Here is a 15,456-nt window from a genome sequence, read left to right on the forward strand (position 1 = left end):
AGGTCTTTGCAGTACAGTCACGTTTGCTGATTGTGACGGTTTTATGAACGATGGAGGATGTTATTGTCCACAGACCTCAAACGATGACTGGGCCTTGTGTCCGAATTCGCTTGCACAGTTTTGCACAGTCAGTGATTAAATCAAGCAAATAATTTCAAAAATATCTACAAAAAGTCCTGTGTCATGCAGCGGCCAAAAAGTCTTCAAATACACAGGCGGTATAATGCATGCGTGGTGCCTTCGAACAGTACTAACTGAATAAAACAAATTAAAATAAAACAATTCCAGTGTAATACCAATGTTTCAGTTCTAAACAAGCCCTTCCAAATGTATGGAAGAGGGAACGCGAGAGATAAAAACATTTGGTAGAAAACTTGCCGGAGGACGAGATCAGTTCTTGCCGAGGCATTAGCCTGCAAAATGAGAGGTGTAGTAAGGAGGCTGGAACATGAGACGCATTAAAGTGGAGACGGGAGTGAAGGGTGCAGCGGAGACGGGGGTGTTTGGTATGGCTGGAGCACGCGCAGCCCCGGATCTGAGACCCTCTTGAGGAAGGCTGACTCAGCGCTGCGCTGGGTGCATATGTGCATATGCGTGCATGTGGCAGCAGTTATCACCCCCTGCCTCCCCCTCACCATTTAACTGCATCCCTTCTCTCTCTCTCTCTCCTTCTCTCTCTCTCTCTCTCTCTCACACACACACTCACACCGTCTTCGCCTCCACTACTGCAGTACCTCTCTCGCTCATTCCTGCCTGTGTTTGACCGGGGAGACGCACGCTTTCTGCTTTTTTGCTGTCTGGCTGCTGGCTCTGCTCCAGCATCCCTCCGTGCCTCTCTCGTGCGCTCGCCCCCCCCTCTCCCTCCAGCCTATGTCTCTCCCCGTGGGGTTTGCCAGCCAGCCTGCTTCCCCGGCTGCTGCTGCTGCCTCTGCTGCTGGAGCAGTGGAGCTGTCTGACACCACACTGCCACGCCGCTGCCACTCTGCCTCGCTTCCCCTCTCTGCCTTTCGCCTCGCACTCTCTTTTGCTGGATAATCACCACTGAGTCGGCAAGAGACAGCGACAGAGGACAGGGAGGGAGGGAGGGAGACGGAGAGCCTGCACTCTTCGTTTCAACTGCAGCATTCTTCAGTTTGTGTTTTTTTTTTTCCTCCGCTTTCTCTGGCCTGCCTGGAGTGCAGCGCAGGGAACAACTGGCCTGGAGAGAACTCCCTGAAGGAATTTATCCTCCTCTCTTTGCGCCTTTTCCCTCCGTTCATTCCTGGGACAGAGTGCAAGGGGGAGAGAAAAGGGAGGGACTGAGAGCGGGACTTCAGCTGCACAGCTCAGTGGTCCCACCTTGCTCCAGAGACACACAAGACAAACCCAGCGTACAGACACGACACCCATTTGCGTAGATCGGACACCTTTCAAGGCTGACCAGACTGGGAGACGGGAACAGATTGACGAACGACACACGTTCTGCACACACACACAGACCAACAAGACCCCGGACAGACGGACAGACAGGTCATGGCGTCACTGGACAGCTCCGGTTCGAGTGTCTCTGGTCGGCTGAGATCAGCGGATCTACTTCATACTGGTCTGGCAGTTGCACTGCTACTCGGTGAGTTATACCTTCAGCTGCCCTGTCATTCCTCACTCTTCCACTACATCCCGACATTACACCACAACATTGGACTTCTATCCTCTGTACAATGTTTTCATACTAAATGCCTTGTTTCTACGCCCTCTACACCCACCTCTTCGGCTCCCTTTGCTGCCCTTAGGTGTTTATTTCTATCAGTTGTCACAGTAAATCTATACCTTTTATTTTTTTATTACCTCACACCAACATCTGCTGTCGTCTCTGCTTCCGCTCCCTTGTCTCATCCGTCTCCCTCCGTACCTAGTCCTCAAATGTATGGCGGTGTCACAGGTGATGTTTACTTGTTGCCGGGCCGAGGCCATCAAGGTCAACGTTAAACACCCAACTCTGCTGAATCTGAACTTGGACGTGTGGCTGCTGAGCTGCATGAGTGACTAGATGACTTTTCATGGATGTACAGGAAAATCCCCAAAATGGAAAAGAACAAATATGTAGAAAAACTTCTGTTTTTCATGTTCATGAAAACATTTGTTATGGCTACAGTTCACGTGTGTGTGTGTGTGTGTGGTTTTACTGGTAATGACGTAGTGGTGCAGTGGTGATCTATGCTTTTGCTCATACGCTCCCTGTTTGTTGTAGCAACATATACTTATACTTATATAAACATGTAATTTCAATGTTATCTTTAGGTGAGCTACATCAAATTGTGATATTCCATATTTTGCTGATATTTAAGTCCTTTCTTCACCCAAAAATCCCAGGGCGAAATATTTTCTAGTGGCAGAATTGTCCTCAAATCAAGCTGTTTATTTTATTGTTTGCTTTGTTAAACACTATCTGATCATTTACAGAACGTGGCAATTTACGTTTTCACGACATAATGCTTTATTCAGGACAGGTGGGACCATTGTGTTGAGATGTCAGAATCACTTATCTTGATATCTCTTTTCATTTGGATAGCATTATGAGAGAAATACAAAGTGGTGATTATGGTGTGGGATTGGCAGAAGACCACAAATTTAGACTATGCTGACGTCAGATTATTATAATCAGTTATGAATGTCAACAAATTCGAACCCTTCAATGTAAAACACAACTTCTGTTCCTGTCAGAGTTTCCCAAAGTCATGTTATTCAGTAGAGTTCCTCTAAAATTAAATAGCAAACACATGTTAAGTATTCTTAATCTGAATAACTTTGGGGGGGACTTTCTAGCTAACCATTGCAGTTAGATTTGATCCCCAAAGTTATGAAGGTGGGTATGACATCAAATAAGAACTCACAGTCAATAATAGCTAACAACAGGTGACTCATTTGGCCTCCATCCGAGAACAATGAAACAAGACTGTGAAGTCCTCTTTGGTACTGTGACTCACACCAAGAGTCAGATTCATGTGGCAAGTTATCTGCATTACCTTGCTCAGCATATATATAAGTCCATATAAGAGGGTTTTATTTTGCAAAAACGTAATAATCCTGCTTCATCAAACATTTAATATTACATTAAACTGTATATTTGGTTGTGTTGCTTCGCCCTTAGGGTTGCACTCTTCTAATTAGTTAAGTCACCTTCTATTATTCTCTTCTTAGTTGCTATGAGGTCTGATCATTCTAGAGGCAATATGAGACAATCTCATTAAAATCAAAAAGTAACACAACCAGTAGAAGTTAAATGTTTGATATTCCCCAATGTAACACGTCACAGACTTAATAAGGGCTTGAAGGTAAAAGAAAACCAAATAGTAGTCCTAGTGGCAGCCACTGTCATCAATCACCAGCTTTCCAAAATGTTTGTTTTATTCATGATTTCTTAAGATCTTGGATCAAACTCATTTTTCGGCAGCCATCTTGGTGTCAGTCAAACAACAATTCATACGTTGGGATGCCATTCCAGTCATCGCGGTTTGACCCTTAATTATTACATCCAACATGCAGCGATATAGTAATGAATTCTCATCACTATTTAATCGACAGGAAATTTAACATTTTAATTTGCTGTCTATTATCATATTATTTGCAGCGTTGTTGTCCATCTCCATTCTCCAACAAGTCATAAGTGTTTTTTTATATTATAAAGCATGTGGTTATTCATGCCGTCCTTTGGCAAGACATTGAGGCAATCTCTCACAAAGCCAACACAAACAAAACCCCAATCAAAGCAGGATGATGGAATGAAGGGAAAATAAGAGGAAAATCTTGTGATATTTGATTCTTTCTAAAAACAAATTTTAAAAAAGTGCCCTTTAAACTGTATTTGTATTGCAATGACTAATAGTCGGGATACAGTAAACCGAGATATGATGCAACTAACTGTCAGGTCTGTCCCAAAGACTGAAATCCCCCCTCTGGAACTTTATTATTCATCCACATCACTCATTATTCACACAGATATGACAAGCCCTCATTGTGACAGAGCAGACTCCGAAGACGGATTATAACGGACCAGACGTACTCTCTTCAGAAAACAAAGACGTGTCATCCAAAACGTTCCAAGATATGCAGACACACACAAAAACATTAAACACACTGTCATCCCCCTCGCTTCTCATATGTGAGCATAAGAGATCTTTTCGTTGGAGAGAATAAACAACAAGCAGCAGAACGAGTGAGATGAGGTAAACAGATGCAGAGCAGGTTACAACTCAGCAGTCAGTAGCTGGCGTGTAAACCCGATTATTCCGACCATATGTTGTTTCTTGTTAGCGTGGCTATCATGCTACGTGAGTGTGCATGTGTTGGCGTAAACGTGGCCCCGCCTCCGCCACGTGCTTACTTAGATGCTGTTGTTGTTCTCTGCCCCGTTGTCACTCATTCCCCTTGGAGAGGACGTCCCACCTGACCCCTTCCATCACTTCCTTCATTACCCCCGCTCCCACTTTCATCTCCTCCTCCCCCCACTCCCTTCCTCCTCTCTCACCCTTCACATCACTCTCTCTCTCTCTCTCTCTCTCACTCTCTTTCTCTCTCTCTCTCTCTCACTCTCTTTCTCTCTCTCTCTCTCTCTCTCTCTCTCTCTCTCTCTCTCTCACTGAGGTAACAGCGTCCTCAGCCGGTTCTCTGTGGGTTCATACTCGGAAATACATTAACCCTTCAATCTTTGGCCTACTTTTAAAAAAATAAAATAAAAAAAACTCACCTTGACAGTCAGCCAAGGACACACACACACTCACAGCTAGTTGATTTTTTTTTTCCCTCCTCCCGTAAGTGATTCAGATATTGATGTTTCCCAGCTGGGACAAAGAGATATTTGATAGAGGGGCTAAAAATATCATACATTCCATTACTCGTGTACGTACAACAGCATGCATTTATACTGTATGAACAGTACCACGCACTTACACAACACAACTAGCATAGTACATGCAGCGTGTGGATCAATGTGAGTGTTCGGGACAGACTGAAAGGTTTGAGAAGAAGAGGATGGGGGCGGAGGGAAAGAGGATAGCAGAGAGCAGTAGGTGTAGAAAAAGAGTGAAGTGTGAAATCTATTTCTAGGCACGGGGGGGGGGGGGGGGGGGGCACTCCTCTGAGATATGCTAAAGATCCCCATGCTTTCGGTGCGGACAAAGACACACGGTGTTTAAAGAGGGGGATTCCTCCTTGTTTTCTCACTTTGCACCACAATTCTCTCCGGAGCACTTGGTTCCAAACGTTGCCCGGTGGCAGCGTGCCAGTGCTTATTGATAGAGATTCATTAATCCACTTAACTGAGTTTAAAAGGCAGGATCCAGATGAGCAGTAGAAAACATTTCAAAACCTTTAGGCTGCTGACTTGACGCGTGCAAACATACACGGACCAGCTCGCCACATCTCTCCTCGACTTAGTTCTAGCATCCCTTAGGAAAACATTCTAAGAGCGAGTCAGGCAGAGATATTGGGGGGGGGAATAGTAAAAAAGTAAAAAGAAGAATAGTAAGAGCCCATTAAAAGAGAGCAAAACCAGAAACAGAAAAGAACAGGGAGAACCCGGAGGGAGACGAGTCGAGGCTACAGAGGAGAGGTAAACATATCACATGTTAGAAGACAAGCGGAGAGAGGTGAGACTGAGAAAATTCAGCAAACCGAACAAAGAAAAAGTACCACAAAACCCCACACAGTGAAATAGCATCATTGATCCATTTCAAACTGTATCGCCACATGATGGTTTTTTTAGCCTGTATGCACAAAGATATCCTGTTTGTTTTCCTTTTGGACGATACGATTCTTTCCAGACTAGACGGTTACGAAGAAGTTGAATTCAATTCATGCACAATACGGTTAATGGCTGAGAACTGGGGTCTGTGTGACGATTTCCCTGTTGTCATCACCAAGTTGGGGATAGTTGCATTCATAAATTGCATTTACAGATCTGAGAAAACAGTGAAAAACACGCAGCTGTGTTGCAGTCAGTTCAGCACAACGTGGGCCTCGGGGGATATTGTGACAGAGCAAAAAAAAAAAAAAAAAAGCAATAATGAGACATCCTCCCACTTACTATATTTATCATCCTCACCCATTAACTGATCTTTTATGTTGATTGTCAAAGACACTAAGCCTGCTTCACACTGCAGAGCATTATGAATACTAAAAGTCTGGTTCGTTGTTATTGTGACAGCGACCCTGGTATTTTTATTCATTTTTTGTTTTTGCTTCGTGGGTCTGTCTGTGACTCATTCATGGCAACATGTAGACCTGGACACAACTTCTGTAGCAAGAACTACAGCAGAAGCTGCTCAGTACTTTGCCAGGTGTCTATATGTCTGTCTGTGTCTGCCTGCCTGTCTGTCTGTCTGTCTGTCTGTCTGTCTGTTTGTCTGTCTGTTTGTCTGTCTGTGGACAGATTTTGATGAATGTTTTCTCTTTATCCCACACCGTCCCAATGCTTTGCTGCTCGAAGTATTTGTTTTCATTATTAAATATAATATATAATATCCACAGTTGCACTATTGGACAACTTAATCCCGGTAACTTCAAATTGCCTTTTGTAGAAAGTCAGTGCCAAGACGAGACCGAACAAAAGGCAATTCATCTCAACTTTAAAGTGAGCAGCCCGACTGATCACAGTGTGTCCAGAGCGTTTAACACCCTCGTGTGCCAAAGTAAACCGTGATTTCATCCAAAATGGCCGGAGGGATTCCTGCCTTTTAATGTTTTGTCCACACTGATGCCTTCACAGAGCCGCAAAGCATGTGGTGCGACATTCTTATATCGCTGCGAGTCCTTCACAAACACACAGACACGCATGACACTGTTTGCACCATGTCCAAGTGCAATGTGATCCTGAGCGGGTCGGCTTGTGGACCAGCGTTTATAAATAGGACCTACGGGTGTGTGAGAGACACCAGAGTAACAATCCGAGAATTACACCAGCTGTCACTGCAAAACCGACACACCCCGGCCCGGCAAGACCCCGACATCAAAACAAGATTAAGCTGTCTCTTTTGAAAGTGAAAGAGTTCAAACAACCGTCACATGACGGCAATCGTATTTCCTAATCATTTAGTTTGGATTTGGGAGCATTTCTGCATATCAGTTACAGTCTTACAGTCTGGTGTTCAAACGGGAGCCGTGAATACATAAAAAATGGAACGTACTCCTATCATAAATTTGATGACCTTAGACTTGGCAAGCTTAATTACTTGACCCTAACTCGTGCAGGACAATTGAAATCTTTTGGTTGACCCACGTCTCCTGAATGCACCACACATTTTAGACTCCAATCACATTAATCATCAGAGCATTTATAGTCATTCGGATCCGCACACAGTGACATTCTGTTCTTGGCAACATGTTTTCCACTCTTCCCCTCTGCTCGACCCTTCTCTACAATCGCTGCTACTGTGAGCGAGTTCCTATGGGGCATCAGCTGGTCTGGTAGAGCTGGCGTTTGGCTTCAAGTGAGAGACTTTTACTGGAAACGGGATGAAAGATTACTGGTGCAGACTCTGACAAACAGCCCCTGTTGTCGTGGAGATTTGAAAAGCAAGCTTCCAATTTGCACACTCTGCTGTGTTTTGGAACGCTGCGGCGTTGATTGCGGCTTCATCGGCAGCCATAAATATTTTGATTTCCGTCTCAAGAAATTAAAGGGATACTTCACCCATTTGCATTAAGCTTATCGTTAGAAACCCGGTAGGATTTTTGAATGGTCGTGCGTCATCTCCTCATTTTCCCCAGAGATGTGAGATCTCGTGTTTCCATTCTGAAAAATAGTCTCCGATGACACAAATATCATCATTTTGTGTCATCGGAGGCTGCTTTAGTTAGAGGGGGTAAGACTACAACACTATTTCCTCATGTTTTCAACCTTCCTATAGGGGGCGGTACCCACTGAGACTACAGACCTATTACAGACCAGTGGTGGGACCTCACTTGCAGAAACTAAAAGCAACATCTGCCATCTTGCTTGGAAGCTTGCTCCTCCGAAGCTGTGCATTGTGGGAGTTGTTGTCTTCCATCCACATGCGCCAAAAAGTCACTATCTGCCTTTTCTCAGCCACGAAGGCACCAAATTTGAAATTAATTAACATCTCTACTACATATATCACCTACATTCAATACAGATTCATGTTTCCACCGGTGAAGTATGCCTTTAAAACGCATTAAAAAATAATATTTAACACTGTTTTCGTCATCTCAATGCCGTACTTACAGTTGGTAAGCAACATAACTTTGTGAGCCAGTGAGCCAACATACAAACGTTACTGCATCTCTTGTCATTTTTGCTCCAAAAATAGTTTGAAAGCAGCATGTACTGTGTGCAGTACTCTGTTTTGACGTCTTTATTTTCCTCCCCCCCTCATCTCAGGTGTATGGAGTGTTGGCGGGCTGGAGGTCTCAACAGGTAAAGTGTCTCATCTTGAAGCGATGAACGGCTCTACAGTCCTGCTGCCCTGCACCTATTCCTCTTGTATCGGCATCAAAAACCTCTACTTCAACTGGCATTATAACGACAATGGAACCATGATCAAGGTACCACATATGCACACACACACACAACATGGACATACTGCAAACAAAGGCCGTTATTGACCTTTTCTATGTTGCATGCTGTGGCTACTTTTCACGTTAGTGCGCAAATTGAAACAACCCATTTCTGTGTATCTAAGTACATACGTGTGTGTGTGTGTGTGTGTGTGTGTGTGTAGTTATGCGAGGCAGTGATTCCCATCGAAGGCGTGGAGCCCAAGGTCGCAGTGACTCACGACCGTGTGGAGTTCGTCGGCTCCTCGAAGAGCAACAACATCTCCATCCTGTTGTGGAACATCACGTTCGAGGACGAGGGCGAGTACATCTGTTTCGCCAGGAACCCGAAAGAAAAGAACCGCAACCACAGCGCCATCTACACTCTGATAGTGGTGGACCAAAGTTCGTGGCATCACCAAAAAAACACATTCACTTTCTATCCTACCTACGTATAAGCGCTCGCACCTCTGCTGCTGATGTCTCATCTCCCTCACAATGTCTTTCCCTCTCTCCCTCTTTTCAGTGAAGGAGGTTGACAATACTTTGACGGTCATCATCGTCTCCGTGCTGGGTGGAGTCATTGGTTTAGTTATCATCGTCATGGTGATAAAGGGCTTGGTTGTTAACTTCCTGCTAAAGGACGATGAGAAGAAGTGAGTATATCACTGCCTAAGGTGAAAAAATAAACATGGGATACGGAGGACAAATGATGAACAATACAGAATGTAGCACATATGGTTGATTATCAAATATATTACTGCCTCTTCTTGCTGTCCGGATTGTTTAAAAAAAACAAAACCTTGCAGATAAAGACTCAAACGGTCCCTTTCACATTTAGTCATACAGTTTAACATCAACTTCAATAAGATGAAAGGTGGAAATAATCGAAATATTGATCTGACAATGCTTTTATTGGCTGTATTTGGTGAAAGGAAATGAGAAATGCAGATTCATTTCTTGTTTAAACTTTCTGATACGATAGAAAAGGGAAGAGAAGTGGCATCTCTACTTTGTCTTTTCCCATCTATCGCAATTGTTATCTCAGTAGTGGGTTGCAGAGCAGACATCTATTTATGAAATATGACGCATACGTACTGTATATACACAAGATGTTACACGACAGGCAAGAGCGATCAGGTTCTCTCCTTCTAACCAGTCAGTTCACTAAGTTGATAAGTTAGGCCTGTTCGATTAATCGATTTTAAATCGCAATCGCGATTATGTAGTTAGGACGATGTTAAAAACGTGAAAAACGTGAAAATCGTAAAATCGATTTTTCAAAAAGTTAAAGTTCTGCACTTTATTCATTTATTTTTTGTTTAATGGACACACCTTAAGATACACGTGAAAGTGAGGTTTTTCTCTTAATCCCAAAGGGGTTGTTTTTTGTTGTTTTTTGTTTACAAGAGGTCTACAAGAAGATAACATGGCGCAAAGCCAGATGGCAAAAGTTCAATTTTCAATTCAATTAAATTTTTTGTTTAATAAGAATAAGGTTTGCATTCAAATCCCACTGGGGAAATTATTTACAAAATGTTCAATAAAATTTCTTTGCCTTTTGTCATTTCACAAAATAATCGTAATCGTAATCGAAAATCGGATTTTGAGAGAAGAAAATCTGGATTTTATTTTTGGGCAAAATCAAAAACAGCCCTATTTTCATCTTAATTGCATATTTCCATCTTGCGTCCGACATGATTAGTAGTTGGGGCTGGGAATGTAAAAAATAATAAATCCCTGCAGGATACATCCAGCCGTTATCACGTCTTAACCTTTGGTTCCTCTGTGCCCCTGCAGCAAAGAGTGCCTGGTGACCTCCTCGGGGAACGACAACACAGAAAATGGACTTTCAGGAGCCAAAGCAGACAACAAAGGGACACCAAAGGCATAAGCGAAATGCAAAGTATGTCTGTATGTTTGTAATATATGTTAGACAAATGTACACGCTCGGAGAAAAATGCTATGATCGGTGGACTGTTTTATTATTATATTACTAGCGGCTAACTAATACAACATGTAAATGTTTATTTTAATCCATGCTTGAGATTTGAGGAAGTGTGGCGTGTGCATAGGCCTGGATAACTCTCTCACCTACACGCCAGCCCATTTGTCCTGTGGGCGTGCAGCCTCTCTTATCGAATTCTGCTCCACATCTTACTGAAAGCTAACACAGTGACCCGCTCGGCTTCAGAACATATATCCTCTTTAGATAATTTTAGAGGAATACCTTTTGCACAAAGCAGATTCTCAATAATCAACTGCCACTCCAAAATACAGTTTACCAGTTTGTACGATTCTTCCATCCACAACTCGAAGTCAAACTTGGACCCAAACGAACCTAACCGGTGGGAACCGACACACTTTGATGCCATGATGAATTGCCACAATCTATGAACTGCCACAGAATACGCAAATTCACCCGTGAACCCGAACCAGGGAACCATTTGAGCCAACAATTTTCTTGATCGAAAACGGTGAATATACATCTTTTTTAAAGCTGCTTTTAAAATCGATTTTCGACATTTATGGATCAGATACCAATACTGTAGTACTGATAGAACTTGTTACACATGCTTTTGTGATTAACAAGCAAACATGTTGGTTTTTGAACCATTTTTTCCTGACATTTTAGTCCTTATCTAATCTTGACTACTGCCAATGCCAGCATGAACCTCAACAATGCATGTTTACACACCTGGGTCCAGGTTTGACACACTGTTGGGGTGTTTGGTTCACTGAATGTTGACCAAAAGATCAACTACTGACTAACTGAGGCTGACAAATGGGCTTTCTTAGGCAACTGAAGGATGGGTCATGCACAGGTTTTTATTGTTTTGCTTTAGATGAAACACAGGTGCCTGTTCTGCTTCTACTCCCTCTGCTGGTGGGAGAATAAATCACAGAAAAAAAAAATTAAAACCTATCCTTACCCTCATCAAAGACAATCCCTAGACAACCCAGCTCCCTATAGAAATGAATGAAATGGATCATGCTGCTTCTGACTAATAACCAATGCATTTTTTTAGCATGTGCACATTTTATATAACTTCATATATGTTGTCCAGCACCACATTTCAGGAACATCTCTGTGTCTTTGTATGGTCCCATTTAACCCTTTACATCGACTGAAGCTCTGGCATTGATTACTTCCCGTTGATCAATGGTATTCATGGGAAAGGAAAGTCACAACATTTGAAGTTGGCACTTTGCTCAGTGGCACATCAGCAGCATATACTGTAAGTGGGGGAGTGCAACATAATGCAATTTCCCCCCGGACATCAGTTCACGTCCACATTTCCGCACTCGTATGCAGACTCTAACTTGTTCTGATAACCATAAGAAAACACACAAGTCTATTGATACTGCCTCAGTAATGCAGATAGCACAGCATCGGGACAGATCACTGAAGAAGAATGTAAAGACTGTCAGGGAATAGATGTTAAATGTTGTCCAAAAATCGTATATATTTTAATTCATCCTAAAGATAATTTATAATAGATCAATGTTATTATCGATGGAATAGATGTGTGAATATCCCAATAGGCCAATGGATCATTTATTTTTTTTTTTATTTTGTGTAACTCTAAAAGCAGCCAGTACATTCAGTGTTTTGCTCAGTTCAAAATTCAGATAAGCCAATGATTACATGCGTTTGGTACTGGTGTCTCGGCACTGAAACGTTTACTGGTGAGACTAACAAGTTATCAAGATTGTACAGGACGCTGGGTGTTGTCAAGTAAAAATCTATAAAATAGTATATAGAAATTGAAATGGTAGAATATGCTCAAACAAACGCGTTTTAGAAGTCGTCACATTTAGTTTGAGAAGAAAAAAATAGGAAACGGCAACAACGTCTTCATTGTATCACTTTTACTTCGATAAGCCATCGTGGATGAATTCAGACTGGAAACTCTTTCTACTGGACAAAAGTATGCGACTCTCAGTACGAGAGGTCACTCCTGTGGAGCTGGCAGACGTGACCTGCCACGCCCTCGCACATAACCCGAGTAGATACGACAGCTGAAAGCTACACAAGCACACACACACACACACACACTTACATACTAAAAGCCACTCTGACACCAGAGTGGAGGGGGCGCCGGCCATGCACACAGACAATACAGCACTTCATCACAGTTTGGAGCGGCTGCACAAAAACAGGAAATCGTGGGAGTGACTTCAAGGTCATTGCTCTTTTGTAACACATTACGAGAGTTAACAAAAATCCATTTGTCTCGGGGGTTTTTTCTCTCAAACTGGAGCGTTTTTCCCTTCTTGCTTTCAATGGAAGCAATACGACAGACATCGGATTATGCAATAACCTGTTAATAATAAGGCACTTTATAGATGTGTCCGGACTGGCTGCGATGGCAACTCTGTCTGTCCAAGACACTGTTCATTGTACCGATGTGTGTATCTATACTGTACTAATGTACCGTACCTCAGTATCTGCTTTGGAACACTGTCACAGCTACTAACATTGTCACTGTGATTGTACAGTGTTAGAAGTGATACAGCATCCTCGTGAGTTGTGAAACGGAGAATGTTTAGGATATAAGGAAGCACTACACACACACACACACACACACACACACACACACACACACACACACTTGCTTCCTTGTCTAACGAGTCTTCTGCAAAGAGGGAGCATAATGTGCATAAAAAGTCTTCCTGTTGGGAAAAGCAATATAATGGAGATGATCTGTCTGTTAGTGCACTTTTTCATACCTTTAACCCTGATATAGCGTAACTAACAGGTGGGTTCATGTAGGGATTGTGATGCATAACTTCTGTGACTCATGACTTTTTTTGTTTTGTTTTCTGGAGTGAAGCCCATTCGTTGTTTCTTTCTTATCTCTGACTTCTTGTTCCTGAAGTAAAACTACTGACAAAGTTGACAATCTCACTAACAGAATATACCCAGCAAACCAGACACAGCTATGTAATGGAAAGCAGTTGCAGTACTGAGTCTAGCCGGTACAGTGTAGGATGGGTCTCTGCAGTGGTGCAATACAGCATGGTGAAAACAATGACTGCCACCCGGTGGCAAATTCCAGACACATCAAGTAATCTTACCTAACATACATTGCAAAATGCGCATTTTGATTCAGATTAAAATGATTCCATGGTGGGGAAAAAAACAGAGTCAACGAAACTTAAAGCTGGGTTTAATTGTATGTAAATGAATTCCATAGTTACACGACATTAACATAATAGAAATAAGGTTGCTAATTGCTTTAGATAATGCTAGTTAGATTGTTTACACATATACCTTTAACCCCTGTGCCCATTGGACATTTTATCTACATATTTATACATTAAAGAGGGGTGATCCGTTTACACCAATTTGTAAAAACATAAAATCCTTTATCAAATTGCTCACACAGTGGGCATTAAATAGTTAACAGATAGTCTCGGTGTGACTGTCACGCTAGAGTTAGTATTGCTCTTACTGCCAGAGCGGCGGAAACTCATACTGCCAATCCAAGAGTCTCACGTCTGCTGTTGTTACTACACTATTACAATGACACACAACTCCATTCAGTACACGGATGCTATAGTCGACATGCTGTATAACCATCTACCGCTGTATTTATGAAGTAGGTTGTACATGATATCGCTCTGTTCTGTGTTTTTAAGCAGTTGAAACTCACACTGCCAAGCCAAGAGTCTGACGTCTGCTCTCCTTCCCACATTCCACACAGATCAGAGGATCTATAGTTAGGCAGAAAAGTCAACTTTACCAGGCTCCTGATCCAAGGGGATGGTGAAAAAAATGAAATAGGAGCAAGTGCTCTCATTTTTTTATTGGCACTAACACAAATGTTTTTCTTGTCGGTGTTAAAATAATGGCAATTGCCAGAATAATTTGAACAAAGATAAAGCAAATCTTTGGTCGAATTATCGTTATTGATGCCAAACTATGAGGCATACTGTGACTAATTGTGTGTCAGCATTGTATTACATGCCGAGCAGACCGCCTCCTTTAACTCTGGATATTATCTTATAGACCGTGGCTAACCAGCTCCAGATTTGACTTACAAGCACAGGCTGACACTGACCTCTCCACATTCTCCCACCGCAGTCCTGCATTTCACAACATGAAGTGTCTTTTTACACATCTAGCGCCTGTTAACGTAAATTATCTTAATCAGTATAACAAATCCATAATCTGCACATTACGCACTATACATGAATGGTGTAGAAATGATGGTACTTTCTAATAAGTCGACATCTTGCAACAAACGATATATTTTGCTTACGTTACACATCTGCAACCCCCAGGTTTCCAAAATCCACTTTCCTCTGAATGTTCAGCTGTTTGTCTGTGTTTGCGACCATGTAGCTCATGCTCCCTTCATAACTATGCACCTCGAACTTTTGACCTGTTAAAAAACATGCATACTGGAAATTAAATGATGTTGGAAATTCCCACAGTGCTGTCGAGTCTCATTGTGTCTTTCACCAACTTTAGAGGACGCTCATTCACTTCATCTCGTTCAGTAGCTGATAAAAAGAGGAATCGCTCAATTTGGGATCGATGGATACATAGAAATTGGTTCATGTTGATATTGTAGAATAGGCCTATTAATCACTATTTACAAGCTAATTATTATTTAGTATATAATGATTCCTTCTGGGACCATAAACCAGAATTATTTAAATATTCTACCATGCACAGATTTACATAGCTTTAAGTTACACTGGCAGATTCATTGAATAGGCAATAATGCAATCTTTGATTCCTGAAATACTCATCGTCGTATAACAAACTGAAAATGGCTCCTATTGCAAACCAAACAGTGTTTTCCCTGTTTGGCTGTGTCTTAAAAAAATTAAAAAATCTAACAACTATGTGAGGGCAACTGACTGAAATATGAATTCATTTTACAGAACATCCCTTTCACAATAGATCAGACA

At 42.2% G+C, this 15,456-nt stretch overlaps 1 protein-coding gene across 1 annotated transcript; it reads left to right on the forward strand.

Moving 5' to 3' along the window:
• Positions 1-761: 761 nt before the first annotated feature.
• On the forward strand, positions 762-14,966 carry scn4ba (sodium channel, voltage-gated, type IV, beta a). The gene is made up of 5 exons (XM_084018998.1): positions 762-1,606; positions 8,375-8,538; positions 8,715-8,934; positions 9,056-9,185; positions 10,330-14,966. The coding sequence occupies exons 1-5, from the start codon at positions 1,513-1,515 to the stop codon at positions 10,421-10,423; spliced, it is 702 nt and encodes a 233-aa protein (XP_083875124.1). The 5' UTR covers positions 762-1,512; the 3' UTR covers positions 10,424-14,966.
• Positions 14,967-15,456: the final 490 nt, after the last annotated feature.

Source organism: Eutrigla gurnardus (assembly GCF_963514095.1).
Source record: "Eutrigla gurnardus genome assembly, chromosome: 10".
NCBI classification, from domain to species: Eukaryota; Metazoa; Chordata; class Actinopteri; order Perciformes; family Triglidae; genus Eutrigla; species Eutrigla gurnardus.

Excerpts from the sequence above, each read along its gene's own strand:
- scn4ba (XM_084018998.1), top strand. The coding sequence starts at position 1,513 with ATGGCGTCACTGGACAGCTCCGGTTCGAGTGTCTCTGGTCGGCTGAGA. Across the intron at positions 8,539-8,714 it reads ACAATGGAACCATGATCAAG|TTATGCGAGGCAGTGATTCC; the intron begins GTACCACATATG and ends GTGTGTGTGTAG. Across the intron at positions 9,186-10,329 it reads CTAAAGGACGATGAGAAGAA|CAAAGAGTGCCTGGTGACCT; the intron begins GTGAGTATATCA and ends GTGCCCCTGCAG.